Source organism: Salmo salar, chromosome ssa07, assembly GCF_905237065.1.
Source record: "Salmo salar chromosome ssa07, Ssal_v3.1, whole genome shotgun sequence".
Classification (NCBI taxonomy): domain Eukaryota; kingdom Metazoa; phylum Chordata; class Actinopteri; order Salmoniformes; family Salmonidae; genus Salmo; species Salmo salar.
This window is the reverse complement of record NC_059448.1, coordinates 15,271,224-15,299,188: the sequence shown is the minus strand read 5'-3', so window position 1 is coordinate 15,299,188 and position 27,965 is coordinate 15,271,224. Positions and strand designations below refer to the sequence as shown.

The 27,965-nt window shown below is 42.9% G+C and overlaps 2 protein-coding genes across 6 annotated transcripts; one reads left to right on the top strand and one right to left on the bottom strand.

The window, feature by feature from the left end:
• Positions 1 to 217: 217 nt before the first annotated feature.
• LOC106608674 (receptor-type tyrosine-protein phosphatase eta) lies at positions 218 to 9,417 on the top strand. Of its 5 annotated transcripts, none has more exons than XM_045721580.1 (11): positions 218 to 938; positions 1,033 to 1,120; positions 1,927 to 2,015; positions 2,295 to 2,896; positions 3,089 to 3,346; positions 3,569 to 3,826; positions 4,110 to 4,236; positions 7,036 to 7,184; positions 7,608 to 7,868; positions 8,116 to 8,385; positions 8,570 to 8,995. In XM_045721580.1, the coding sequence occupies exons 4-11, from the start codon at positions 2,692 to 2,694 to the stop codon at positions 8,782 to 8,784; spliced, it is 1,743 nt and encodes a 580-aa protein (XP_045577536.1). In that variant the 5' UTR covers positions 218 to 938; positions 1,033 to 1,120; positions 1,927 to 2,015; positions 2,295 to 2,691; the 3' UTR covers positions 8,785 to 8,995. The 5 variants fall into 5 exon arrangements, with proteins under 5 accessions (XP_045577536.1, XP_045577537.1, XP_014062247.2 ...); XM_045721581.1 differs by having other exon boundaries at positions 1,909 to 2,015; XM_045721582.1 differs by adding an exon at positions 9,048 to 9,417 and having other exon boundaries at positions 223 to 1,120; positions 8,570 to 8,667.
• A 6,924-nt stretch (positions 9,418 to 16,341) lies between these two features.
• Positions 16,342 to 27,955, bottom strand: LOC106608697 (nuclear factor 7, brain). The gene is made up of 8 exons (XM_014206803.2): positions 27,860 to 27,955; positions 27,421 to 27,468; positions 23,662 to 23,801; positions 23,193 to 23,291; positions 21,444 to 21,722; positions 20,828 to 20,956; positions 18,386 to 18,491; positions 16,342 to 18,095 (listed from the first exon to the last, which is right to left on the bottom strand). Exons 2-8 carry the CDS (start codon positions 27,458 to 27,460, stop codon positions 17,563 to 17,565), a joined length of 1,326 nt encoding a protein of 441 aa, XP_014062278.1. The 5' UTR covers positions 27,461 to 27,468; positions 27,860 to 27,955; the 3' UTR covers positions 16,342 to 17,562.
• Between the last annotated feature and the right edge of the window lie 10 nt (positions 27,956 to 27,965).

The following is a 27,965-nucleotide window of genomic DNA, read 5'->3' as shown; positions in this document are numbered from 1 at the left end:
GCATTCTTACATGGGTGTTCTTCTTGTCCAGGTGGGATAGGGCATGGTTTCCCAAACTTAGTTCTGGGTTCATGTTTTTGTTTTTGCCCTAGCACTACACAGCCGATTCAAATAATCAAAGCTTAATGATGAGTTGGTTATTTGAATCAGCTGTGTAGTGCTCGGGCAAAAAACAAAACGTGCACCCAGATGGGGGCCCCAGGACCAAGTTTGGGAAACCCTGGGATAGGGCAGTGTGTAGAGCAATGGAGATTGCGTCATCCGTGGATCTGTTGGGGTGGTCTGCAAATTGGAGTTGAACCTGGGTGTCAGGTAATTGGAGTGGATCCTGGGTGTCAGGTAAAGTGGAGCTTCTCGAAACACTTCATGATGACAGTAGTGCGTGCCACAGGACGATAGTCATTTAGGCAGGTTAAATATGTTTTATTGCCACATACACCAGATGGGTGCAGTGAAATTCGTTTTTTTACAGGGTCAGTCATAGTAGTACGGCACACCTGGAGGAAATTAGGGTTAACAGATTTTTCACGTTGTCGGCGCAGGTATTCAAACCAGTGACCTTTCGGTGACTGGCCCACCCTCATCACTAGACTATCTGCCGCCCTAAGGTTGCCTCTGTTTGCTTGGGTATCTAGCGGACATTCATCCCTTGTAGGGCCAGGAGTTTGGAGTTCCTGGACACTTCATGTGACCATACTGAAAAAAACTCCTGGCCCTAATCCCATTTCATTTGTTTCCTGGTCGTTGACTATTTGTTTTCCAATAATACTCTGAAAACTCCAATAATACTCCCTGTGAGTCTTCTCTCTCCATCCTCTCATTCTGAATGCAGTCCGTGTATCCATATTCAAATGAGAGGGAGCGAGGGAGAGAAGTTGCCAGCACAGGTGTAGAGATCAAATGCTGCTTCCGCAGTTGGTTTGTTCTCACTCCTTTTGGTAAGGTTTGGGATATTGATTGACCTCATCAGTTTATCTTGGATACATTTTGTGTGGATTTCAACAGCTGTTTGTCTGATTAAATGTATTCCAGTGTGAATATCTAAAAAGGTAACCAGAACAAAGAAGTCTGAATCGTTCCAGTCGAAGGATGGGCAGGATTCAACACCTGATATTATGGGGTGAGTTCAAGTCTTGGGTTTCACAAATATATTGTTTTTCATGTGTTGATTAAAGTTCTACAGAAAGGTGAACCTTTTTAGGGTCTAAAAAACAAACAATCATTAAGTAAGTTCTACTAACAAGAGAAGCAAAACTGTAACATGGAAAGCAGATATTGTATTTGGCAGGTTATTAAACCAGAAAGAAGGGTGCAAGAGTGAGAATTGTTTCATTCTTTTTAATAAAAAATGTTCAAGTGACATTTACAATGGATATTCTGTTTGGAAAAAATATATCCCAAACTTCCTGGACTAGCATTCCCTCATATGCAAACTCATGCAAAGACATCCCATCAAACAAATCTAATGGCACCCAGTTATAGACATGGAATAACAGTGGTGTCAGTTTACTTACCTTTTGAATCAATAGTGCTGATTTTGGATCAGTTTTGCCTTCTAGATTACAATGAACACGATTACATGGGCAGGGGGAACCTGATCCTAGATCAGCACTCCTACTCTGAGACACTTGATACGGCCCCGATCTAGGATCAGGTCCCCCGTGTCCATGTAACTATAATCAATATGATCTAAAAGGCTAAACTAATCCTATATCAGCACTTATATTCTGATATGCATTATGAATATGGCCCTGAATGATACACCGGTGCTAAAAATCAATCAGTCAAATTTTAACATGACTTTTAGCCTTGCGTTATAAAGTTTGCTGAGTAGGATCATTGATTATCATACTGAAACTGAAAATGACTGTAAGCTGTATATGAATGTTAACTCAAAATCATATTCAGATGTCTTCCTCGTCCCAGCTGTGTTGGTGGTGTGTTGTGTAGCTGAGAGACAGTACTTCCTCCAGTCCAACTCCTCCACCTGGGAACAGGCCAGACTACACTGCCAGGTAGAACAACTTTATTGTCCCCATGGGACACTTTTCCTGGACACACAGACTTCTTGTACGCAATGTAAAACAGCAGTGGCCAATTCATGTGTGCAAGTTTTTGTCAACCGCAACCTAGCTTTAAAACGCCTGGTTAAACCAGTGACTCGATTGAGGACAATGATTAGATGATGATGTTATCAAATATTATTGCTGGACTGGAACAGAAGCTGGCACACATTGTGGCCCTCTAAGACCAGTACTGACCCAATATACCTGATATTATCCTTGTCCTGTTAGGCGTGCTACAAGGAGATGGTGAGCCTGACCCCTGACAACATCCAGCAACTTGTCCAGAACCTGACCTCTTCTTACTGGGTCGGCCTCCGCAAAACCATGAACAACGGCTCCTTCCCCTGGTCCCGCTGGTCCAACGGAGACCCCCTCACCTTCCAGAACTGGTACCCCGGTCGCCCCATACTCTCCAAGCCCAAGAATCCTGTGAACATCTTTAACAACTACTATTCCATCCGCGCCAATGACTGTGGGTGTTGCTGCACCAATAACAGCAAACTTACCAGTGTTCCCCCGGTAACTACTAGCTACGGTAACTCTACAGATGACCTTTTCACAGAGAATGTAAACGTGGCGGCATCGTCAACGATGACACCAGCCGTGACAACCAAGGTGACGAAAGATGACATCTGTCATGACGAGGGGATCAACGTTCTTTACTGGAGTTACTGGTGGCATCAATGGCACCAATATGACTAGTGGGACCAATGGGACGAATGAAACTGAGACAGACGTGTATATTGAGGAGCCCTGCATAGCCATGCTCAGTTTTGGACTTTGGTTCGATAAAATCTGCTCAGAGCTTCTTCCTTATATCTGCTATGAAGGTAGGGGGGGGGTTAAAAAAATACAAATGCTTCTAATTTACTGTGATATTCTGAGAAGTGAACTGAGATGTTGATGTTTGGGGTGCATTACTTACTGATAAACATATTGATGTGTTTTCTTTCACTTGCACCCTTTTCCCCCTCACCCCAACCCACCCCAATCAAACTACCGCATCTCACCTGTGTATGTAGACCGTTTCTACGGTAATGCCACCATGACCAACAAGACACTACACAACGCGACTCTGAGCTGGACCCGTGGGCCTGGTGACATCAGCGGATACAGGGTGGAGGTCAAGTCCACTGACTACAACCTGACCCTAAACCACAGCAGTCTGAACCAGACCTATGACCTTTCCAACCTCACCGCCGGAACCCAGTACAGAGTCCAGGTGTTCCCCATTAAGTGTGGAAGAGACCTCAACCCACAGAACGTCTCCTTCTATACCAGTGAATATGGGCATTACCACTAGTATCAAATGTTACTGTTGAATAGGGCCACTACAACTGCTGTTGTTGCTACTGTTCCACTACTTCTAATACTAGTAGTTGTAGAGATCCTGGACAGATATCTATGTGTAGATGTTTATTATGATATTGCTGTAACAATGTAAAGACATCGATATCAACGATGACGATAATGCTGACTACTGATCATGAATTCTCTCTCAGAGCCTGGCGTGATCCAAAAGCTCAGTGTCACCAATGTCTCAGAAACAAGTATCTCCCTGTCCTGGCTCGCTCCTGAGGGCAACCGTGACTTGTACAACATTCAGGTGAGGGGTGAACCTGACCTGAAAATGACCACACGCACAGAGAGCGCCCTGGTCAAAGGCCTGATACCAGGAGGGTCCTACACGTTGGAGGTCAACGCCGAGGTGGAGGACAAGTCCATCGAGGGAGATCGACGGGATATCTCCTTCTACACCAGTGAGTCAGAGCACTGTTGTTGTTTTTCCTATGCGAATGTTTAACTGGTTTTCCTAGAGGAACGTTTCCATAGGGGAAACTGTAAATAATAAGACTTTCCGTTTCAAATTCCATTTTATTTTCATTCCATTGAGAAAGTTAATGTAATTTGAATTGAAAGGTCAGTTTTATACATTCATATTTGCAGTTAACAATTTGTTCTTAACCGACTTGCCTAGTTAAATAAAATAAAAATGTTCAGTGCAGCTCACACACACACACTGATCTCTCCTTTCCCCTTCAGAACCAGGAAAGGTGTCAAACTTAAAGCCGTCTGCTCTTACTAAAGACAGTGTCGACTTCCAATGGGAAAAGCCGACAGGTAACACCTCTGGGTACAGAGTGCACGCCTGGAGAGAAGAAAACAACATGTAGGTTCCTATAGAAACATGATCAAGTATGTAGGTTCCTATAGAAACATGATCAAGTATGAAAGGCTACTATAGAAACGTTATCAAGTATGTCAGTTACTATAGAAACGTTATCAAGTATGTACGCTGGAACTCAGGACTCCCTTGAAAACAGTGGCAATTGTTACTGGGTGCAGTATCCTGGCTAACTAAATAAAATGAATGAATGAATGAATGAGACTACTATAGAAACTGTATCAAGTATGTTGGCCGCTATAGAACGCTAACAAATCGTAGCCCAAAACAAACAGCAAATAAAGTTTTATTGGTCACATACACATGGTTAGCAGATGTTGTTGCGAGTGTAGCGAAATGCTTGCGCTTCTAGCTCCGACAGTGCAGCAATAAATAACATGTAATCTAAAAATTCCACAACAGCTACCTAATACACACAAATCTAAGTAAAGGAATAGAATAAGAATACGTACATAAACTCAGCAAAAAAAGAAACGTCCTCTCACTGTCGACTGCGTTTTATTTTCAGCAAACTCAACATGTGTAAATATTTATATGAACATAACAAGATTCAACAACTGAGACATAAACAGAACAAGCTCCACAGACGTGTGAAAGATTAGGGGAATCTGTGTGAGTAGGTGGACAGGTAGGATTACTGACAGTGAAGGTGAACAAGTTTCAGGTGACAGAGGAATGGGTGAGACTGAGGCAGGAATGCCTTTAACATAAAGTGGTATATTTACTGGGTAGTGTGGATTCATGGATGCACAGAACTTCTGGATTAGACGGAGTTAAGGAAGAGAAAGCAGCGAGATCGGGTGATGGCGCTTTCCTCCTTTTATGGAGTTGAGATCTGTCGGACATTTCCACCTGACCTAATTAAAGCGCCCCTGGCCCAGCTGAGCAAGTGGCCATGAATTAAAGGATTCCTCCACCAACTCCATGGGCCTTTTCTACAATGTGACTAACAGAAATGGAATAATGTGTCCCTGAACAAAGGGGGGTCATAATCAAAAGTAACAGTCAGTATCTGCTGTGGCCACCAGCTGCATTAAGTACTGCAGTGCATCTCCTCCTCATGGACTACACCAGATTTGCCAGTTCTTGCTGTGAGATGTTACCCCACTTTTACAACAAGGCACCTGCAAGTTCCCGGACATTTCTGGGGGGAATGGCCCTAGCCCTCACCCTCCGATCCAACAGGTCCCAGACGTGCTCAATGGGATTGAGATCCGGGCTCTTCGCTGGCCATGGCAGAACACTGACATTCCTGTCATGCAGGAAATCACACACAGAACGAGCAGTATGGCTGGTGGCATTGTCATGCTGGAGGGTCATGTCAGGATGAGTCTGCAGGAAGGGTACCACATGAGGGAGGAGGATGTCTTCCCTCTAACGCACAGCATTGAGATTGCCTGCAATGACAAAAAGCTCAGTCCAATGATGCTGTGACACACCGCCCCCAGACCATGACGGACCCTCCACCTCCAAATCGATCCCACTCCAGAGTACAGGCCTCGGTGTAGTGCTCATTCCTTCGACGATAAACGTGAATCCGACCATCACCCCTGGTGAGACAAACCCGCAACTTGTCAGTGAAGAGCACATTTTGCCAGTCCTGTCTGGTCCAGTGACGGTGGGTTTGTGCCCATAAGCGACGTTGTTGCCGGTTGCCGGTGATGTCTGGTGAGGACCTGCCTTACAACAGGCCTACAAGCTCTGAGTCCAGCCTCTCTCAGCCTATTGCGGACAGTCTGAGCACCGATGGAGGGATTGTGCGTTCCTGATGTAACTCGGGCTGTTGTTGTTGCCATCCTGTACCTGTCCCGCAGGTGTGATGTTCGGATGTACCGATCCTGTGCAGGTGTTGTTTCACGTGGTCTGCCACTGCGAGGACGATCAGCTGTCCATCCTGTCTCCCTGTAGCGCTGTCTTAGGCGTCTCACAGTACGGATATTGCAATTTATTGCCCTGGCCACATCGGCAGTCCTCATGCCTCCTTGCAGCATGCCTAAGGCACGTTCACACAGATAAGCAGGGACCCTGGGCATCTTTCTTTTGGTGTTTTTCAGAGTCAGTAGAAAGGCCCCTTTAGTGTCCTAAGTTTTCATAACTGTGACCTTAATTGCCTACCGTCTGTAAGCTGTCTTAATGACCGTTCCCCAGGTGCGTCATTAATTGTTTATGGTTCATTGAACAAGCATGGGAAACAGTGTTTAAACCCTTTACAATGAAGATCTGTGAAGTTATTTGGATTTTTACGAATTATCTTTGAAAGACAGAGTCCTGGAAAAAAGGGCGTTTCATTTTTTGCTGAGTACGTAAATATATGGATGAGCATTGCCAGAGCGGCATAGGCAAGATGGTATAAAATACAGTGTATATATATATATGAGATGAGTAATGCAAGATATGTAAACATTAAAGTGACTAGTGATCCATTTATTAAAGTGGCCAAAGTTTTAAGCCTGTATGTAGGCAGCAGCCTCTCTGTGTTAGTTATGGCTGTTTAACAGTCTGATGGCCTTGAGATAGCTGTTTTTCAGTCTCTCGGTCCCAGCTTTGCCATTTGACTTTCTACTGCTAATGTTTTCATAAATAAACAGACCCAACTGTTGCGTCATGGGAACAGTCAGGATATGCATGTAAAAAATGGCATGCAAATTCACATAGAAATATAATGTATAGATCACACTCCATTACTCTGCTATGTGGAACAGAGAACAGACTCTGAACTACAGTGTATGACAAGGACGCATGTGAACAGGATTGACACAAGGCCATTGTTTATTTTGAGTTTAGCACGTCCGACATATTCTGGAAGAATGTGACAAACACGCGTCTGACGGTGGGGAACCAGTCGTCAGGTGCCAAGATCTGGCTGAGCGTTGTGGCACTGGTGCCCGACGGATCGGTTGAGGGAGAACGCAGCATAGAGATGGGCCTCACCAGTGAGTATGGACAGATGATAATGGTGTAAGATGAAATTGCCCCAGGACACACTGATCGGGGGTTAGTTTTGCATTTTCCCCACTAATGGTTAAGGTTGGGGGAGGCGACGCTGATCCTAGACCTGTACCTAGGGGAAACTTCTCGCCGGAGCGACGATAATGAGGCATTAGTTCATTGAGAGGGTGGTTGATTGTTTGGGTGGTTGATTGGGGAGTGGATTTATTGGGAGGTTGATTGGGTAGTGGATTTATTGGGAGGTTGATTGGTAAGGTGGATAGTATTTTTGTGAATGGTGAATCATAACTGTATATTATCATAGCAATAGCCTAATCATTTCACACTACCATTATTATTCTCAATTTGTCACTTTTATATCTTTCTCTTGTCTTACATTCATCCTTCTTTCCCTTTCTCCCCCATAGCTCCAGGTAAAGTTACTGACTTACTTCTGGTCATTACTGCGAACACCATCACAGCGACCTGGACACCTCCTCAGGGAAACTACGAGGCATTCAGTGTTCAGCTCAAGCTAACCGCCTCTAACGAGGAAGTGAAAACACAGAATACAAGTGCCAGTCAACTTTCATTCACCAACCTAAAGGCAGGAGTTGAATATGCAGTGACAGTCACCACTCTGAATGGGTATCTCAAGAGTGACCCAGAAACCATTAGAAATTTCACTCGTGAGTTACTAGTTAATCTTTCTCTTTGAATAGATGAACACATTCCATCAATATTGATACATAGCAGTAGTATAAAAATACAAGAAAGACATTGACTTTTTATTGTTGACATCTAGTCAATATTATTCTTACCCATGTACAGTACATTGTCAACTTTGAGAGGTTTTGCACTTTGAGATGTATGATTTTCCCTTATACCTTTAAGTCACTCCTCTCTCTACCGTTCTTCCCTGTCTCCTTCCCTTAGTTCCTCTCCCACCGCAATCAGCCAAAATCGATTTCTTCAATAAGAGTCATGTCACCCTGTCATGGAAAGCCCCCATGGAATCCCAAGGTGTACAAATAACGTACCTGGTGAAATACTTTTCTGAATTCTGGAATGATACGCAGACGAGCGAGACATACGCCACCAACTATACATTTCATGAGTTGCATGCTGGGACCAATTACAACTTCGAAGTACGAGTGAAGGCGGGAACCCAGGAAAGCAAGCCCACCGAAACATCACAGACCACAAGTAAATTACTCACCACATCAGACATATTTACATGTTGTTGAAATATCTTGCTTACATATCTAATAATGATCGGTGACAATGTTTGTTGTGGGTGACCTTTCTTCATCACTCCCTTACATTACATCTTAACTCACATGGGTCTCTCTCTCTTTTTCCCTTCTCTCTCCCCCCCTCTCTCTGCCAGGTGCTACGGTGAGAGTTCGAACTATGACTATGGCGTGTTCCTCCAGCGAACCTTCCATCTGTGAGAATAGCGGCGAACGGACAGAGGTCTTGAAAAATGTGAGGTCATCACAACATCCTCCAATCACAGTTCATTCATCACCAGATCCTCCAATCACGTTACATTCATCACCACATCCTCCAATCACATTACATGTATATTGTAGTCATTTTTAGCAGCTGCTCCTATCCAGAGCCACTTACAATGAATTGGTAAAACAGCCATATAGCAGGATAATTGCAAGAAAAATATTTTAGTAAAATGCTGCAATGAGCAACAGTAGTTAGTGAGAATATAGAGAAAAATACGTCCAGAAGTTCAGTGTCAGATGTTTCTCCCATCACATACCGAATAAATCAAATGGAATATATTGTCTTACATGTTGAATACAAAACTCGCTTTTTTTCTGTATTTTTATGTCTACTCTTTTTTGTTACAGTTGAAGACACATTTCGGCAAGCGGTTCAGCAAGAATGAAACTGGGGTTGACATGGTGTTCTGGGAACTGGAGTGGCGAGAGGCATAATTTCACACACACACACACACACACACACTTGTACAGATCATCTATTCAATATAATTTCTTAGTCAAGATTAAGATAAATTGTGTTTTGACAAAAAAATGATAACAATAGATAAATGAAGAGTTACATGCGTGCCAAGAATGTATGTGTATTGAATTTCTTGTCTTGTCTTGCTTGTTTTCAGGATGTAATGTATGTTTTACAAATACATTTTATTAAGGTATTTTCTCTGACCAAATTACTGAATAAAAGTCTGACTCTTGGTGTGGATAATATATATATATATATTTGTTTTACTAGTGTTTTCTTTAAAACTTGGTTTTTGCATCTCGATCAAGAAGGCACCTGATGTTGAGGACGAATATGTGTTGGAAGTTGGTTATTCAATTCAACTTAACATCTTTACTGGAGACCCCCAGCAAGCATGTGACATAATAGTTCATTTACATTTATTTTTGAATTGGTCGGCCATGTTAGGCGGGGCAGTGGATTACTTTTGTATGGTTGCTCAATGCTGAATATTAAATTGTATCCAATCAGATCCCTTGATGTCCTTCCTATAGGTAGTTAATTACTATAGCTGTCTATTAATATAGCTTTGTATCTATAGTAATAAACGGCTACAGTGCCAGGTAGAACCTTCAGAATAAACTGGCCTGTGGCTTGCTGACACCTATCCTGTTTGTGAGACAAGGCAACCTCCAGAGTATTTGACATAATGCGCGCTGATGGGAATAGTCTAAAACCGGAATAGAAACAGGAAGTAATGTGATAAACGTGATACACAAACATAACAGCAGAGAAGAGGCTGTATCACATCAGGCCGTGATTGGGAGTCGACTGTATGAAGGAAGAGGTTGGAACGGCGAAGCATAGGGTCCAGTCAGCAACATCGGTTCACTCCCGTTTGGCGATGGTGCCGGAGTCGCATAGGCAGCCCGAGCTGGGGATGAAGGTTCCCCCAGACTCCACAGCAGTGGAGGGGGATCGGGAATGACATCTGGTGTGGGGCAGGCTGCTCCTGATGAGCAACAGGGGCTGGAGAAATGTGTCCCTGCCCGATCTCAGTCGCAATCCACTTCATAAAGCCGAAGAGGCAGCTTCCTGCTTCTGTACTTAATGCTACTGTCCCGTCTCCTCCACTGTAAACCATCGAAGGGGTGTCCCCAAACAAGAGAAAGCTCAGGATCCACGCTGGTGTGGCGTACCGCTAAGAAGGAACTCCCCACATTTCTGCATCATACGATCAAAAATGACCTCCATACTGTTTGTTTCCTGTACTCCACCAGAAAGGAAAAGTACACGTAACTAGCGCAGCGGCGATCTCGGTGCTGCGGCTCCCTGATAATCCAATGCGGTGGAACTATGACTTGCTGGGTTGCTGGAGCTGCAGCCCCACCTGGTGTTGAACGATATTCCATAGGTGGATGAGTTTCTACATGTGCCGTGGTGTAAAAGTAATCAAACGTGATGGCGATGTGGCCCGAATTTAGGAGGTATCCTGCTTCAGAGCACGCTGGATGTCAAGTCCTCCGCAGCACCGCTGGAGGTTTCTATAGTGATGTCAGTAAGACACAAATCCATCTCGAAGGACCATGAAAGAGAGCGACTCTCCGTTTGGGCCGATCTGTGACCCGCTAGCACCTAGGCAACCTTGCGTTACATACAAGGATATGATTGTAGACTCTTTGTCATTTGTGCAACTGCATCATTTTATCATAATCAAAAATGTTTTTTGTTTGGCCCCTAGACCCTATCTCATGTGTTAAACTCATTCCATGGAGGGCAGAGTGTCTGCGGATTTTTTAAATTTTTTTAAATACCCCGCAGACACTCGGCCCTCCATGGAATGAGTTTGACCCCCTTCTAGACAGTAGACACTTTTGGCAAATACATATGTCAAAGAAGAAAATGCTTTAAAAAATTGTTTTTGCATAACCTAATTTGTTGAACAGGGTTGTTCAAAAGCTACTAAACACTGGTGCACATATCTGTGTCCGTCCCGTTTCATAGGGGAAGAGAATATGAGATCACAGGTTGAGCTGTCTGGTTCAGTCTGCTTTCCAACAGAGACAGGGAGAGAAATTCACCTTTCATCAGCACAATAATCCAAAACACAAAGCCAAATATACACAAACATTGCTTTACCAAGACGACATTGAATGTTCAGAATTTTGATTTAAATCGGCTTAAAAATCTACAGCGATCTAAAATTGCCGTTTAACAATGATCGACAACCAACCTGACAGAGTTTGAAGAATTTTCAAAAGAATAACGTGCAAATATTGTACAATTCAGGTGTGCAAAGCTCTTAGAGACTTACCCAGAAAGACTCACAGCTGTAATCGATGCCAAAGTGATTGTAACATGTATTGACTGAGGGGTTGTGAATACTTTCATTAATGAGATATTTCTGTAATTCATAAAAATAAAAAAATAAAATGGGTGAGAAACTATCTATTTAATCCATTTTGAATTCAGGCTCTAGCAAAATGTGGAATAAGTCAAGGTGTATAAATACTTTCCGAAGGCACTGTGAGAATCAATACATTATATATATAAAAAAGTATTTTATTTGTTCAATAGTTTTTTTAACAAATTTCCTTCCACTTAGTTGATTTAAAAAAAAAGTAATCCCACCTTGAAAAACAAAATGTGGAAAAATTCAAGGGTTGTGAACACATTCTGAATGCAATGTACAATGCAATCAATCTGTCTCAGATGAGTTAGTTGACTATTATGATCTACTTTGACATTGAGTCAATAGCTCATAATAGTCAATTGAAGTTGGAGGTTTACATATACCTTAGACAAATACATTTAAACAAAGTTTTTCACAATTCCTGACATTTAATCCTAGTAAAAATTCCCTGGCTTAAATCAGGTAGGATCACCACTTTATTTTAAGAATGTGAAATGTCAGAATAATAGTAGAGAGAATGATTTATTTCAGCTTTTATTTCTTTCATCACATTCTCAGTGGGTCAGAAGTTTACATCCCACTCAATTAGTATTTGGTAGCATTGCCTTTAAATGGTTTAACTTGGGTCAAACATTTTGGGTAGCCTTCCACAAGCTTCCCACAATAAGTTGGGTGAATTTTGGCCCATTCCTCCTGACAGAGCTCGTGTTTGTAGGCCTCCTTGCTTGCACACGCTTTTTCAGTTCTGACCACAAATTTTCTATATGATTGAGGTCAGGGCTTTGTGATGGCTACTCCAATACCTTGACTTTGTTGTCCTTAAGCCAATTTGCCACTTTGGAAGTATGCTTGGGGTCATTGTCCATTTGGAAGACCCATTTGCAATAAGGCTTTAACTTCCTGACTGATGTCTTGAGATGTTGCTTCAAAATATCCACATAATTTTCCATCCTCATGATGCCATCTATTTTGTGAAGTGCACCAGTCCCTCCTGCAGCAAAGCAACCCCACAACATGATGCTGCCACCCCCGTGCTTCACGGTTGGGATGGTGTTCTTCAGCTTGCAAGCCTCCCCTTTTTCCTCCAAACATAACGATGGTCATTATGGCCAAACAGTTCTCTTTTTGTTTCATCAGACCAGAGGACATTTCTCCAAAAAGTACAAACTTTGTCCCCATGTGCAGTTGCAAACCGTAGTCTGGCTTTTTTATGCCAGTTTTGGAGCAGTGGCTTCTTCCTTGCTGAGCGGCCTTTCAGGTTATGTTGATATAGGACTCGTTTTACTGTGGATATAGATACTTTTCTACCCGTTTCCTCCAGCATCTTCACAAGGTCCTTTGCTGTTGTTCTGGGATTGATTTGCACTTTTCGCACCAAAGTACGTTCATCTCTAGGAGACAGAACGCATCTCCTTCCTGAGTGGTATGACGGCTGCGTGGTCCCATGGTGTTTAAACATGCGTACTATTGTTTGTACAGATGAATGTGGTACCTTCAGGCGTTTGGAAATTGCTCCCAAGGATGAACCAGACTTGTGGAGGTCTACAATTTTTTCCTGAGGTCTTCAGTCACTGGCAGCAGAGAACTGGAAGGAAAGGCAGCCAAAGTAGGAATTGGCTTTGGGGGTGACCAGTGAAATATACCTGCTGGAGCATGTGCTACGGGTGGGTGCTGCTATGGTGACCAGTGAACTGAGATAAGGCGGGGCTTTACCTAGCAAGGACTTATAGATGACCTGGAGCCAGTGGATTTGGCGACGAATATGAAGCAAGGGCCAGCCAACGAGAGAATACAGGTCGCAGTGGTGGGTAGTATATGGTGCTTTGGTGACGAAACAGATGGCACTGTGATAGACTGCATCCAATTTGCTGAGTAGAGTGTTGGAGGCTATTTTGTAAATTACATCGCCGAAGTCAAGGATCGGTAGGATAGTCAGTTTTACGAGGGTATCTTTGGCAGCATGAGTGAAGGATGCTTTGTTGCGAAATAGGAAGCCGATTCTAGATTTCATTTTGGATTGGAGATGTTTAATGTGAGTCTGGAAGGAGAGTTTACAGTCTAACCAGACACCTAGGTATTTGTAGTTGTCCACATATTCTAAGTCAGAACCGTCCAGAGTAGTGATGCTAGGCAGGTGGGCAGATGCGAGCAGCGATCGGTTGAAGAGCATGCATTTAGTTTTACTTGCATTTAAGAGCAGTTGGGGAAGGAGAGTTGTATGGCATCGAAGCTCGTCTGGAGGTTAGTTAACACAGTGTCCAAAGAAGGGCCAGAAGTATACAGAATGGTGTCATCTGCATAGAGGTGGATCCGAGAATCACCAGCAGCAAGAGCGACATCATTGATGTATACAGAGAAAAGAGTCAGCCCGAGAATTGAACCCTGTGGTACCCCCATAGAGACTGGCAGAGGTCCAGACAACAGGCCCTCCCATTTGACACACTGAACTCTATCTGAGAAGTAGTTGGTGAACCAGGTGAGGCAGTCATTTCAGAAACCAAGGCTGTTGAGTCTGCCGATAAGAATGCGGTGACTGACAGAGTCGAAAGCCTTGGCCAGGTCGATGGATACGGCTGCACAGTATTGCCTTTTGTCGATGGCGATTATGATATCGTTTAGGACCTTGAGTGTGGCTGAGGTGCACCCATGACCAGCTCGGAAACCAGATTGCATAGCGGAGAAGGTACGGTGGGATTCGAAATAGTCTAAATTTAGAAGAATTCATGTAAAACCATGTGAGATGAAAATGGACAAACTAAAGGGTGTGCAATGTGTAGGCCCACTGAGTGGACATTCTGAACCTTGTTTGAAGTCACTAGGTCACATGACCAAGGAGTTATTGAAATGTTACATTTTGGAAAATTCATGTAACACCATGTGAGATGAAAATTGACAAACTAAAGGGTGTGCAATATAGTACGGTAGTCAGTGGACATTCTGAACCTTGTTTGAAGTCACCAGGTCACATGACCAAGGAGCTATTGAAATTTTACATTTTGAAAAATTCATGTAAAATCTTGTGAGATGAAAATTGACAAACTAAAGGGTGTGCAATATAGAAGACTAGTCAGTGGACATTCTCAAAGTTGTTTGAAGTCAGTAGGTCACATGACTAAGGAGCTATTGAAATTTGAATGTAAAACAAGTTTGTACTTTGTTTACGCTCCCTAACTAATTCAACTAGGAATACAAAATGTTGCTCACATTTCCAAATTGTTATTAGCTTTGGAAAGCGAATTCATGTCCAAATCGTGAAAATAAGACCTGTGCAATGTTGTGAGCAATTTTTCCAACATCATGACACTTATTTGGAGTCTGTGGCTCAAGTGGTTTGAAAGCTATTTAAGTTTGAAAGCGCGAATATCCGTCGAATATCCAACTTCAAACTGTCTTTACCTCGGTTTCATGTGAATACATTTGCGCACAGGCCAGGAAGCCTATAGGCCTACTTCTATGCGTGTGCATCCTTACTCCGACAATGAAAACGGGAAGACTGGAATAATAATATTGAATACATTAACAAATTCTCAGGAAATGATAGGTATTAAAGGTAAATGAACTACTGGTGATATGTAATGAGGAATTGATATACACTTAAAAATCAAACGCAAACAATTTACACAATTAAATTGGCGGGAGAAAGCGCATTCTGGAAAGAGAAGTCCATTGTGCATCTGGGCGCATGGTCAATCGAGGTCTGCATTGGCCATGAAGCACTTACGGTGATACGGCCTCAACAGAAGTCAGGGCATTCATACTTCTTGCGCTTTGCGGAGCAGTGCCGAGCTGTTGTCAAGGAAGTGAGTTTGTTTTCTACAGGATGTACCGCCCTATCAGTGTTGCCAACTAATTGTCAGGGTAAATTGTTAGAGGCAGGTTGATTTGTTGCTAAATGACGCTGTGATGTCATTGCCTGATAAAACTGCATCATTACGTAGAATACACAATAACGTCACTCAAATTGACTGGCCATCTCTGCAAAAAACATGATTTGACATTTGTTCAGGTACAGACTCCTACTCTGTTCTGTACAATTTTGATTGAGACATGTTGATTGATGTTGTAAGTTCTGTTCAAGATCAAACATTCGTGACCAACTATATTCATTGGGTTTGGCTCGTCGAACCCATACTACTGCAGTCAGCCATCACGAGCTGAGCGCCTGCTGCTGACGTCACTCACAATGCACTTTTGCAGCCAGGCACGTGTGTTGTGACTGTGTGTGACAGAGAAAATCGTTCTTGTGTCATTTAGACAGAGCCCCGCATTGTTACAAAATGTAGGAGTCGCATGTCAATGTGGTACGGAGCTGGATTTGGCCTATGTCTGCCTCTGGAGGCTCCGCAATTGCATCACACCCGCCATATGGAGCCCCTGAACACATTTTCAGATCAAGCATAAATTGGTTTTTAGTCTAGGCCTCTGCAATGGATTAATCAGTGGTTCTCAATCCTGGTCCTGGGGACTCAAAGTGGTGCACATTTTAGTTTTTGCCCTAGCACGACACACCTGAATCAAATCATCAAAGCCTTTTGATGAGTTGATCATTTTAATAAGCTGTGTAGTGTTAGGGCAAAAACAAAAATGTGCACCCCTTTGGGTCCCAGGACCAGGAATGAGAACCAGTGGATTAGTTCACTAATCCACACATAGAGTAAAACAATCTTGGTTTACCAACAGCCTAATGACTAAACAATCGACCAGTCGACTAATTAGGGTCAGCCCTACTTGAGTCAGAGAGAAAATGTGGTGAACACAAATAAATCCATGTTTCGTAGACAAAAATATTCGGACTTGGTGACAATTTTGTATTTGCAGATTATGCCAGTGCATTATAAAGTTCATAAATATAGACATACATATTTATATAGGTAGATTTAAACAGTGATGGAAAAAGTACTTAAATGTCATACTACTTAAATGACTCAAGTAAAAGTGAAAGTCACCCAGTAAAATACTACTTGAGTAAAAGTCTGAAATTATTTGGTTTAAAATATACTTAAGTATCAAAAGTACATGGAATTGCTTAAATATACTTAAGTATCAATAGTTAAAGTTTTAATAATGAAAAATTCCTTATATTATGCAAACCAGACGGCATAATTTTTATTCGATTTTTTATTTACGGATAGCCAGGGGCACACTCCAACACTCAGACATTAATTTACAAATTAAACATTTGTGTTTAGTGAGTCCACCAGATCTACCAGATTTAAAATAACTAGTTCTCCTCATTGTACATTTTCCATCTTCCATTTAGCTAGCTGTTTTAGTGTCATAATGCAATTTATATACATACAGTATTTTACAAAAAGGTTATAAAAACATGGGGCTGTTCAAACATTTGATGTTTAAATCTAACTTGTCAAATGTGTGTGTTAACAGACACACTTTTTATTAGAGTGTGAAGTTCCTTCCTTTTTGATTCTATCCATTCAGTTATTTCAGATCTATAAGGGGCCGTCCAGGAGTGTCTAGCCCAAGGCTAGGGATTGATGTGGGAACGGGGCCCAAGCTCAACCCAAGTCTGTGATGGTCAGTGTCAACTGCTTCTCCTATTGTTTTCTCTTCTTCTTGGCACTTCCTTGATTAATTCATGTTATTGATTGGCCGGACAGTTAGTTTGATGCTGGAGGAGAGGAAAAAGAGGGGAAAACAGAGGAGAGAGAGCGGAGAGAGGAAGATAATGAGAGCGAGAAGAGAGAGAGAGAGAGAGAGAGAGAGAAGGAGAGCGAGAAGGATAAAGAAGGGAAAGTAATGATTTAGGAGGAAACCCTCGAGGGAGAAAGTTGTTGAAGTAGACGGTTTCTGCAGACGGTGCAGTTCGGACAGAATGTCAATGGAGCAAGCTGCTCATTACACACACACACACGTGCGCGTAGACACACATGATGACACACCTGGTTTTCCAAGTCCAAATCAGACAGTGATTGAAAGTCAAAGGAAAATAAGCTAACAACAGAGCTGATGTTTAGGGAGAACCTACGAACCAAAGGAACCTGATGTCTTCAAAACGTAGAGACCTTATGTGGCGAGATGACTGTGATGAGTGTGCGCCCGTCCAGTGGGGAAAACACCGGGTACAGCTTCTCCTTGAAGGTGTCTGTAAATGTATAGATGTGTGACTTGGTCTCTGAGTTGTAGAAGGAAATCTGTCCTTCCTCATAGTCTAGATAGATCCCCATCCGGCGGGCCTCCAGACCCAGGGGCAGGGGCGTCTCAGGCTTGGTGCAGGCGTAGAATTGGTGGGTGCTGCGCCACAGGGTCCAATAGCCCATCTGGGGGCTCATGGGGAAGCGGCCATGGCGTTTGGCGCCCGCCGTAGTCAGGCCCACCCGCCAGTAGCCGTTGTTGGCTATGTCGACCTCCCAGTAGTGGCGTCCAGAGGCGTATCCCTGCCAGCCCAACACGCCAGGCCAGGCGTCAAAGCGCTGGGGACTAAAGGGCAGGTTGTCCTCGGATATGCCCTCCTGGACCTTTCGGTGGTCGTCGGAGAGCTGAAGCCATGAGTGGTTGGTCATGGGGTCAAGGGTCACGTCAGCTTTAGGGAGGAGAGGGGAGAGAGTTGGTTGAGTTGGTAGCTTTCTGAAATGTGCTGCACATTTTTTACTTTCATAATTTTAAATTACATTCTGTCATCTGTTTTCTATTCTATTCTACTTTTCCATGCTAGTAGCTATTACCATTATGTAAGCTGTACTTCAAGGTTTGGGCAAAATGTATGGAAAATGCTTTATATTTAATATTCTATTCATTCTTATTTTCTGTGCTTTTTACATTTTTTATGAATATTTTAAATGAAAGTACATTTCCAAATAGAAGGATAGTTACCTGATGCACTGACCATCCAGTTCCACACTGAGTTAGGGATGTATCTTGCAGTGCCTGCCTTCCAGGTGCGCTGCTTTGCAGACAGCCACAGATGAGCAATAACACGCTGAAAATAGGAACACAGGCGAAGAATTGGCATTAAGAGTTTCATTTTCATCTTTGTTTTTACTGTGACTTGAAATGTGCTGATCAAAGTGACACAGACCAGATCAACAGATTCAAATGCATACATGTTCTTGTCAACCCTGACCAACAGGCAGATCACACCTACAGAATACACTATGCTGATACAGAGGAAAGTATGACGTAAATGACATGCTAGACTGGCAGTTTTCTCGACATGATGTTTTATTGCACTATATCAAATGACCTGGGGCCTTATCACAAGGCGAAGGTACAGCGGACGTGAAGTTTAGACAAGACAACGGTCAATCGTTCACTGTATGGGTGATGAGATAGATTGGGCTGTATGGAGTTTGGTTTTTGGATGGCTGTCTTGTGATGTTCATTTAAAATGTTTTGTACTGTAACATATCCCAATATTATTACTTGATATTGAATTGAAAAAAATACTTTGATATGGTGGTTTAAATACTATAGAATGTCATTTAAAAAAATGCCTTATCTAATCCATCATAATCTTGCCAAAGAACTTTACTTTTGCTCCTAATTTCCCTACCATTATGAATAAAGAAATAATACCTTGAGCAAATATTATGAAACAGAAACATGGAGAAAATAGATTACCGGTATGATTGGTTGAGTCGTAGATTTCCTGTGGACCAGGTAGGTAGCTAATCAGTTCTATGTGATAAGCCCTACAGATTCTGGTGGAGCATTGATCAGTGTCATGCTTCCACCACAAACCTTGTCACTATCTGCACACCTCTAACACTCTGTAGCCCACCCAGTTATGATTTTACAGCTTTATATCACTGGTTATGTAAGCTGCTTTCATAACACTTTAGGTAAGTAGGTGGGTAGAAATCAAATCAAGCTTTATTTATACAGCACATTTCAGACATGGAATGCAACGCCATGTGCTTCACACGAAAAAACAAATAAACAATGAAAATAAAAGCTGAAATATTTCCTACACAACAAACATAAATCATATATTTTTAGCTTTGCTTTTCCTTAGGATGTGGTTTTTAGTTGTTCCGTTTGTCATTTTGTTTTTTTCATCTTAAGATCTCTTAAATATGTCCAGAGTTCCAGCCCCCCTCAGGTTCTCTGGCAGGCTAATCCAGAGGCTGGCAGGCTGATCTGTTTCACCTGTCTTTGTGCTTGTTTCCAACTCCCTCCAGGTGTCGCCCATTTGCCCCATTATCGCCTGTATATTATACCTGTGTCTTCTGTCTGTTGCCAGTTCGTCTTGTCTCGCCAAGCCTACCAGCGTTTTTCCCTTACTCCTGTTCGCTCTAGTCCCCGTTTTCTTGTTTTCCCGGTTTTGACCATTCTGCCTGCCCTGACCCTGAGCCTGCCTGCCGTTCTGTACCTTTCGGACTCTGCTCTGGATTACTGACCTCTACCTGCCCTTGACCTGTCATTTGTCTGCCCCCTGTTTTTGTAATAAACCTGTGTTTCTTCGAACTGTCTGCATCTGGGTCTTATCCTGAGTTCTGATACTCTTGGTTCTAGGCTTTGGGATAGTTAAAAGGCCAGTGCCAGAGGACCTGAGGGACCTACTGGGTTCATAACTTAAAAGTATGTCTGACATGTATTGGGCTGCACAATCGTGGATTGATTTAAAAACCAATAGAAGAATCTTAAAATGAATTCTAAAACTCACAGCCAGTCAGAGACCTTAAAACCGGTGTAATGTGTGCTCTCTGTCTGGTCTTGGTCAGTACCCGTACTGCAGCATTCTGTATGTTTTGTAGTTGACCAATGGCTTTCTTGTGTAGACCAGACAGGAGAGCATTACAGTAGTCAAGCCTGCTTGTAATAAGAGCATCGAAGAGTCTCTCTGTATCAGCCTGAGAGAGAAATGGCTGCACCTTGGCAATGTACTTCAGGTGGTAAAAAGCTATTTTGGTCACATTCCTAATGTGTGACTCGAAATTTAGTACAGAATCTAAAATAACACCTAGGTTTTTAACCTGGTGGAGGTATGTGTGTATAGACTATATCATTGTATTGCTGATTCTCAATCAACAGAAATGTGAATGTTTAAGAGGGAACATTGCTAAATAATTACAATGGATTCAGGGTACGACTTCAGAAAATAAAACGCTGTAAGCATAACATCACGAGTTGTGTTATGTTTAATGAGAAGACCCCTAATAAACTATTCAACTATGAAACTAATAAACTAGTTCTCCAATATATAGTGTTGACCTCTTTTGTGTGTGTGTGTGTGTGTGTGTGTGTGTGTGTGTGTGTGTGTGTGTGTGTGTGTGTGTGTGTGTGTGCCTGCGTGTGTCGGTGTCTGTAGCTCACCTTGCAGTCCTCCTTTAGCAGTGACCAGGTAATGAACTCCAGTAAGGGCAGGAGGTTGACCAGTCTCTTCTTCCTCAGGCCCAGTAGACGCAGAACCTTGCCGAGCTCATCGCTTTGCACCCCACAGCTCTGTGTAGACACAGACACATGGACGTTAATACCAAGTCATCTCTATGGGTCTCCTATTGGGCTCCCGAGTGGTGCAGCGGTCTGAGGCACTACATTTCAGTCCAAGAGGCATGACTACAGACATCCTGGTTCGAATCCAGGCTGTATCACAACCGGCCGGGATTGGTCCCATGGGCGGCGCACAATTGGTCCAGCGTCGTCCAGGTTTGGCCGGTGTAGGCGTCATTGTAAATAAGAATTTGTTCTTAACTGACTTGCCTGGTTAAATACATTTGAAAAAGAAATGACACTTTTTGACCTTTTACCCCTTATGCTAAATGGTCTGTTTTTGCTAGAAAATCTGCAGATAGCAGTTAACCAAGGCTGTTTGAATGTTAGGTTATAGAAATGACTATCATTAGGGAACACATATTTCCCCCATTTCTTTCCTCAGTAGTGTTCCTTTAACTCTTATATACATTTGTATCCTTGACACCTGATCTCTCACCTCTGAGGCGCTCTGCAACTCCTTGGCCCACTCCATGATCCTCTGCTGCACTTCCTCGTTAGGATCCTCCTCTCCATCCCTGTTTTCTTCCTCCACCACCATCTCACTTCTCTCCTGCACCCAGGGGCTTTTCTTCAACTCCTTGTCGACACTGGTGAGCTCATTGGCCCACAGCAGAATGAGTTTCCTGCTCTCCTCCAGACTGCGTTCTGTTCTTGGGTCTTTCAGTTCCTCAGGGGTCTCTCCTTTACTGGTGCCTTCCCTCACATCACTGCCACTCTGCAACAACACAAAACAGCAACAAGGTCAATATCATACTGTACATTCTCAATAGTGTGTATAGCTGTGTCACCTCAACCATCTTACTATTGTCATAGGAATGTCGTAGCAATACTGTGTTCTCCATTGATAGAGCACAGCATGTGATTTTGCGTGTAATATAGCTTGATTCACAAAGAAAACAGGCACAAGGCAAACATCTAGCCATGCGGTGCAAAACTAGATCAAATAAATGCAAAATGGGATGGTTGAGTGCGTTTTTCGTTTTTAGTAACCCTGTTCCCACCTGGCAGTCATACGCCAGCTCAGCACTCCCGACCCTGCCCTACCTCCAACCCTCACCTGGCCCCATTGTAAAAATCTCCCGTCCCTGTAATCATGTAACCTCCCCTTCCACCCTGGAGGGTTATCTGCCTAAGTTACATGGTTTGACTATAACCCTGTATGCTCCAGCTCAGCCCCACGGGGCACTGGGATGGGTTAACAGAGCTGTAAAGGGTGATAAGAATCCCTGTATCAGTACCCTCCCTACCCATCACCTCATTTAACTGTGTCATCTGTCTTGCTTAGCAACGCTTATCCAATATCGGTGAACCAACACTTGCACTTGACTTCCTCCCTCCCCCTTCTAGCTCTGACTTTGCTGGTAACTAATTTATTGAGGAAAAGTGTATTTACTATGCCTGTGATATGTGGTTGTCCCACCTACCTATCTTAAGATGAATGCACTAACTGTAAGTCACCCTGGATAAGTGTGTCTGCTAAATGACTAACATGTCAAATGTAAAGGTAGTAAACGAGCTAAGTTTGTCCCGCTAAGAACAATTTGGTTATGAGAATCAATACTTTTTCTTCTAGGAGGGAAAGTATTAAACGGTCCAACTGTCAATGTGTTGACTAACTAGAGGACAGTCAACCCTGGTGTTCAAGCTATATTAACATGGTGATCAACCCAAATGGGTCATTTCACCCTGTTTTACTCAAGAGACAGTTCTAAAGTCCCTTTGGGGCCAACAAACCCCTTTTTTTAAATATAAAAAAAAATATATATTCCTTTCTCTGTAAAGGCACTAAATTAAATGTTGCATAATTATTGTTATGTGAATAATCCCTGACCTACATCTCCTTCATCGCACATCGAACTTCCCTGTGCATTTACTTATCCTTTGCCCTCACAATCCATAATTCCAAAGGTATTTTGCAATACAAAATATGGGGCAAATTAATACTACCGCTAATAGTATTGTTAATACTATCGCTAATACTATCGCTAAAGCTACCGTTAATACTATCATACTATAATGTTGGAAATCAATGTGCATCCCTGGTCTGTCGGGGCTGTCTCAGTTACTGCTTTTGTTTCCTCATCCTCTCACCACATCCCTCTCCCCTTGTTCTTTCTATAAATGTATGTCTCCCCTGTCCCCCCCACTCTCTTCCTCACTCTCTCCCTCTCAGGGGTCTACTTACCTTACAGACTTCGGCCACCTGCTCCTTCCAGTGGTTGATGAAGCGGACACACTCCTGCAGGTTGCGCAGGTTCTTCAGGCCGTTTTGACGAGGATGTTGCTACAAGAGACACATACGTACAGGATGAGCAGGCAAATGTAGAAAAACAGTACAAACACACATACAGGTAGAAGAGTACACTAATGAATAGAAAGACTTTTAAATGGACTGGATGCTCCCGAGTGGCGCAGTGGTCTAAGGCACTGCATCTCAGTGCTGGGGGGCGTCACTACAGACACCCTGGTTCGAATCCAGGCTGTATCACAACTGGCTGTGATTGGGAGTCCCATAGGGCGGCGCACAATTGGCCCAGCGTCGTCCGGGGTGGGCCGTCATTGTAAATAAGAATTTGTTCTTAACTGACTTGCCTGGTTAAATAAACAAATAAAATGTGATGCTGTGAGTGGATGGAGGTTTGTGTGTAACCTACCCGTAAGCGGTGTGTGGAGGGGGCGCAGCTCTTGGAGGGGCTGGTAGGGGCTGAGCTGTGGGCCTGGAGGTCTTCTTCAGGAAGGTTCCATCGCACCGCCCCGATGGAGTGACTCTGGGTAGAGCTCTCCAACTTCAGCTCTGGAGGTAAAACAGTGATAAAATTAGATTAGAGGGGTGGGGGGACACAGATAGATTTCAGAGTTAATTACAAGTGCCCCTGGCATGGGGGGGGGTGACATCCGGACTTTTCGGATTAAAACATTGTGAACTGACCGTTTTACGTACAGACCTGTGAATGGTATGAATGATTAAGAGACAAATTACTGACCTAGTTCATTAGAGGAAAAGTCTCCGGTCTTCCCTACACTGGGAGTGCTATATAGTACACAGAAAGTAGTAGATAGATAGTAGTGTTCTAAAATTGATTGATCTATACTTGTTTTTAATGATTGCCTCACTATTGGACGGTTGTGATGTGATTCGATAAAGATTGAATACCAGTTTGGAATCAATTCCAGATTCATATTACAACAATAAATAACTATCAATGTAGTCACGTTTAATACAGTGACAGGTAATTCAAAATAGTTCTAAACGAAGATTACTTGATTTGTGGTCAACTAAAAAAGTCACATGCAGAACACTTTTTCCCAATCTTCCTCGGTTCAGTGTCTGTGTTCTTTTGCCTATCTTAATCTTTTATTTTTATCGGCCAGTCTGGGATATGGTTTTAACTTTGCAAGTCTGCCTAGAAGGCCAGCTTCCCGGAGTCGCCTCTTCACTGTTGACGTTGAGACTGGTGTTTTGCGGGTACTATTTATTGAAGCTGCCAGTCGAGGATTTGCGAGATGTCTGTTTCTCAAACTAGACACTCTAATGTACTTGTCCTTTTGCTCAGTTGTGCACCAGGGCCTCCCACTCCTCTTTCTATTCTGGTTGGAGCCAGTTTGTTCTACTCTGTGAAGGGAGTAGTACACAGCGTTGTACAAGATCTTCAGTTTCTTGGCAATTTCTCGCATGGAAAAGCCTTTAGTTTCTCAGAACAAGAGTTTCAGAAGAAAGGTCTTTGTTTCTGGCCATTTTGACCCTGTAATCGAACCCACAAATGCTGATGCTCTAGATACTCAACTAGTCTAAAGAAGGCCAGTTTTATTGCTTCTTTAATCAGGACAATAGTTTTCAGCTGTGTTAACATCATTACAAAAGGGTTTTCTAATGATCAATTAGTCTTTTAAAATGATAAACTTGGATTAGCTAACACAACGTGCCATTGGAACACTGGAGTGATGGTTGCTGATAATGGGCCTATGTAGATATTCCATAAAACATCTGCCGTTTCCAGCTACAACAGTCATTTACAACATTAACAATGTCTACACTGTATTTCTGATCAATTTGATGTTATTTTAATGGTCAAAAAATGTCCTCTTCTTTCAAAAACAAGGACATTCACAAAATAGATGGTATCATGAGGATGGAAAATGATGTGGATATATTGAAGCAACAGCTCAAGACATCAGTCAAGAAGTTAAAACTTGGTCGCAAATGGGTCTTCCAAATGGACAATGACCCCAAGCATACTTCCAAAGTTGTGGCAAAATGGCTTAAGGACAACAAAGTGGCCATCAAAGCCCTGACCTCAATCCTATAGAAAATTTGTGGGCAGAACTGAAAAAGAATGTGCGAGCAAGGAGGCCTACAAACCTGACTCAGTTACACCAGCTCTGTCAGGAGGAATGGGCCAAAATTAACCCAACTTATTGTGGGAATCTTGTGGAAGGCTACCCAAAACGTTTGACCCAAGTTAAACAATTTAAAGGCAACGCTACCAAATACTAATTGAGTGAATGTAAACTTCTGACCCACTTGGAATGTGATGAAAGAAATTAAAGCTGAAATAAATCACTCTCTCTACTAATATTCTGACATTTCACATTCTTAAAATAAAGTGGTGATCCTAACTGACCGAAGACAGGGAATTTTTACTAGGATTAAATGTCAGGAATTGTGAAAAACTGAGTTGAAATGTATTTGGTGTATGTAAACTTCTGACTTCAACTGTATATATACACACACACACACACATATATATACACATATATATGTGTGTGTGTATATATATACACTGCTCAAAAAAATAAAAATAAAGGGAACACTTAAAAAACACAATGTAACTCCAAGTCAATCACACTTCTGTGAAATCAAACTGTCCACTTAGGAAGCAACACTGATTGACAATCAATTTCACATGGTGTTGTGCAAATGGAATAGACAACAGGTGGAAATTATAGGCAATTAGCAAGACACCCCCAATAAAGGAGTGGTTCTGCAGGTGGGGACCACAGACCACTTCTCAGTTCCTATGCTTCCTGGCTGATGTTTTGGTCACTTTTGAATGCTGGCGGTGCTTTCACTCTAGTGGTAGCATGAGACGGAGTCTACAACCCACACAAGTGGCTCAGGTAGTGCAGCTCATCCAGGATGGCACATCAATGCGAGCTATGGCAAGAAGGTTTGCTGTGTCTGTCAGCGTAGTGTCCAGAGCATGGAGGCACTACCAGGAGACAGGCCAGTACATCAGGAGACGTGGAGGAGGCCGTAGGAGGGCAACAACCCAGCAGCAGGACCGCTACCTCCGCCTTTGTGCAAGGAGGAGCAGGAGAAGCACTGCCAGAGCCCTGCAAAATGACCTCCAGCTGGCCACAAATGTGCATGTGTCTGCTCAAACGGTCAGAAAAAGACTCCATGAGGGTGGTATGAGGGCCCGACGTCCACAGGTGGGGGTTGTGCTTACAGCCCAACACCGTGCAGGACGTTTGGCATTTGCCAGAGAACACCAAGATTGGCAAATGCTCCACTGGCGCCCTGTGCTCTTCACAGATGAAAGCAGGTTCACACTGAGCACGTGACAGATGTGATAGAGTCTGGAGACGCCGTGGAGAACGTTCTGCTGCCTGCAACATCCTCCAGCATGACCGGTTTGGCGGTGGGTCAGTCATGGTGTGGGGTGGCATTTCTTTGGGGGGCCGCACAGCCCTCCATGTGCTCGCCAGAGGTAGCCTGACTGCCATTAAGTACCGAGATGAGATCCTCAGACCCCTTGTGAGACCATATGCTGGTGCGGTTGGCCCTGGGTTCCTCCTAATGCAAGACAATGCTAGACCTCATGTGGCTGGAGTGTGTCAGCAGTTCCTGCAAGAGGAAGGCATTGATGCTATGGACTGGCCCGCCCGTTCCCCAGACCTGAATCCAATTGAGCACATCTGGGACATCATGTCTTGCTCCATCCACCAACGCCACATTGCACCACAGACTGTCCAGGAGTTGGCGGATGCTTTAGTCCAGGTCTGGGAGGAGATCCCTCAGGAGACCATCCGCCACCTCATCAGGAGCATGCCCAGGCGTTGTATGGAGGTCATACAGGCACGTGGAGGCCACACACACTACTGAGCCTCATTTTGACTTGTTTTAAGGACATTACATCAAAGTTGGATCAGCCTGTAGTGTGGTTTTCCACTTTAATTTTGAGTGTGACTCCAAATCCAGACCTCCATGGGTTGATAAATTGGATTTCCATTGATTATTTTTGTGTGATTTTGTTGTCAGCACATTCAACTATGTAAAGAAAAAAGTATTTAATAAGATTGTTTCTTTCATTCAGATCTAGGATGTGTTGTTTAAGTGTTCCCTTTATTTTTTTGAGCAGTATATATAGTTATATTATATATCTCAGTAAGGAAAAGGGACAAGTACTTACTAGACACCTTCAGAATGCTCTTCATTTCGAAAGTTGCCATCCTTAGTCCTGTATGAACATAGATCGCCTCCTTACAAAATATTCCATATGACAGTTGAGGCCACCAAAGATTTAACTTATTTATCCATATCCACATGTTGAATTGTACAAAATTGACGGTCATACATCAAATATGCTCAACTTAAAACTGAAAGTCTACAACCAAGCTTTGAATATACATTGAAATGATATACACATACACAAAATCGAAATGCAGAACTAAAAACAATGACAGGTGACATTGTTAAAGCTATGAAAAGTACTTCAGTAGATACTTTTCATAAATATAATCTTTATCACAATTAAAACGAAACATGACAATGGGTTTATCATTACATTAGATCAAATGACAAAGAATAACACATTTGAGATAAAAATGAAAAAGAAACCAAAATCCTACCCTATGCGTTAAGGTCGGTCTGGTGCGTGTTCTTGGTAGTTGGTACAGAAAATCCTCCCAAGTCTGCTGTTTTTGTTACAGTGCTTGCAGTTTGATCTTTGGACTT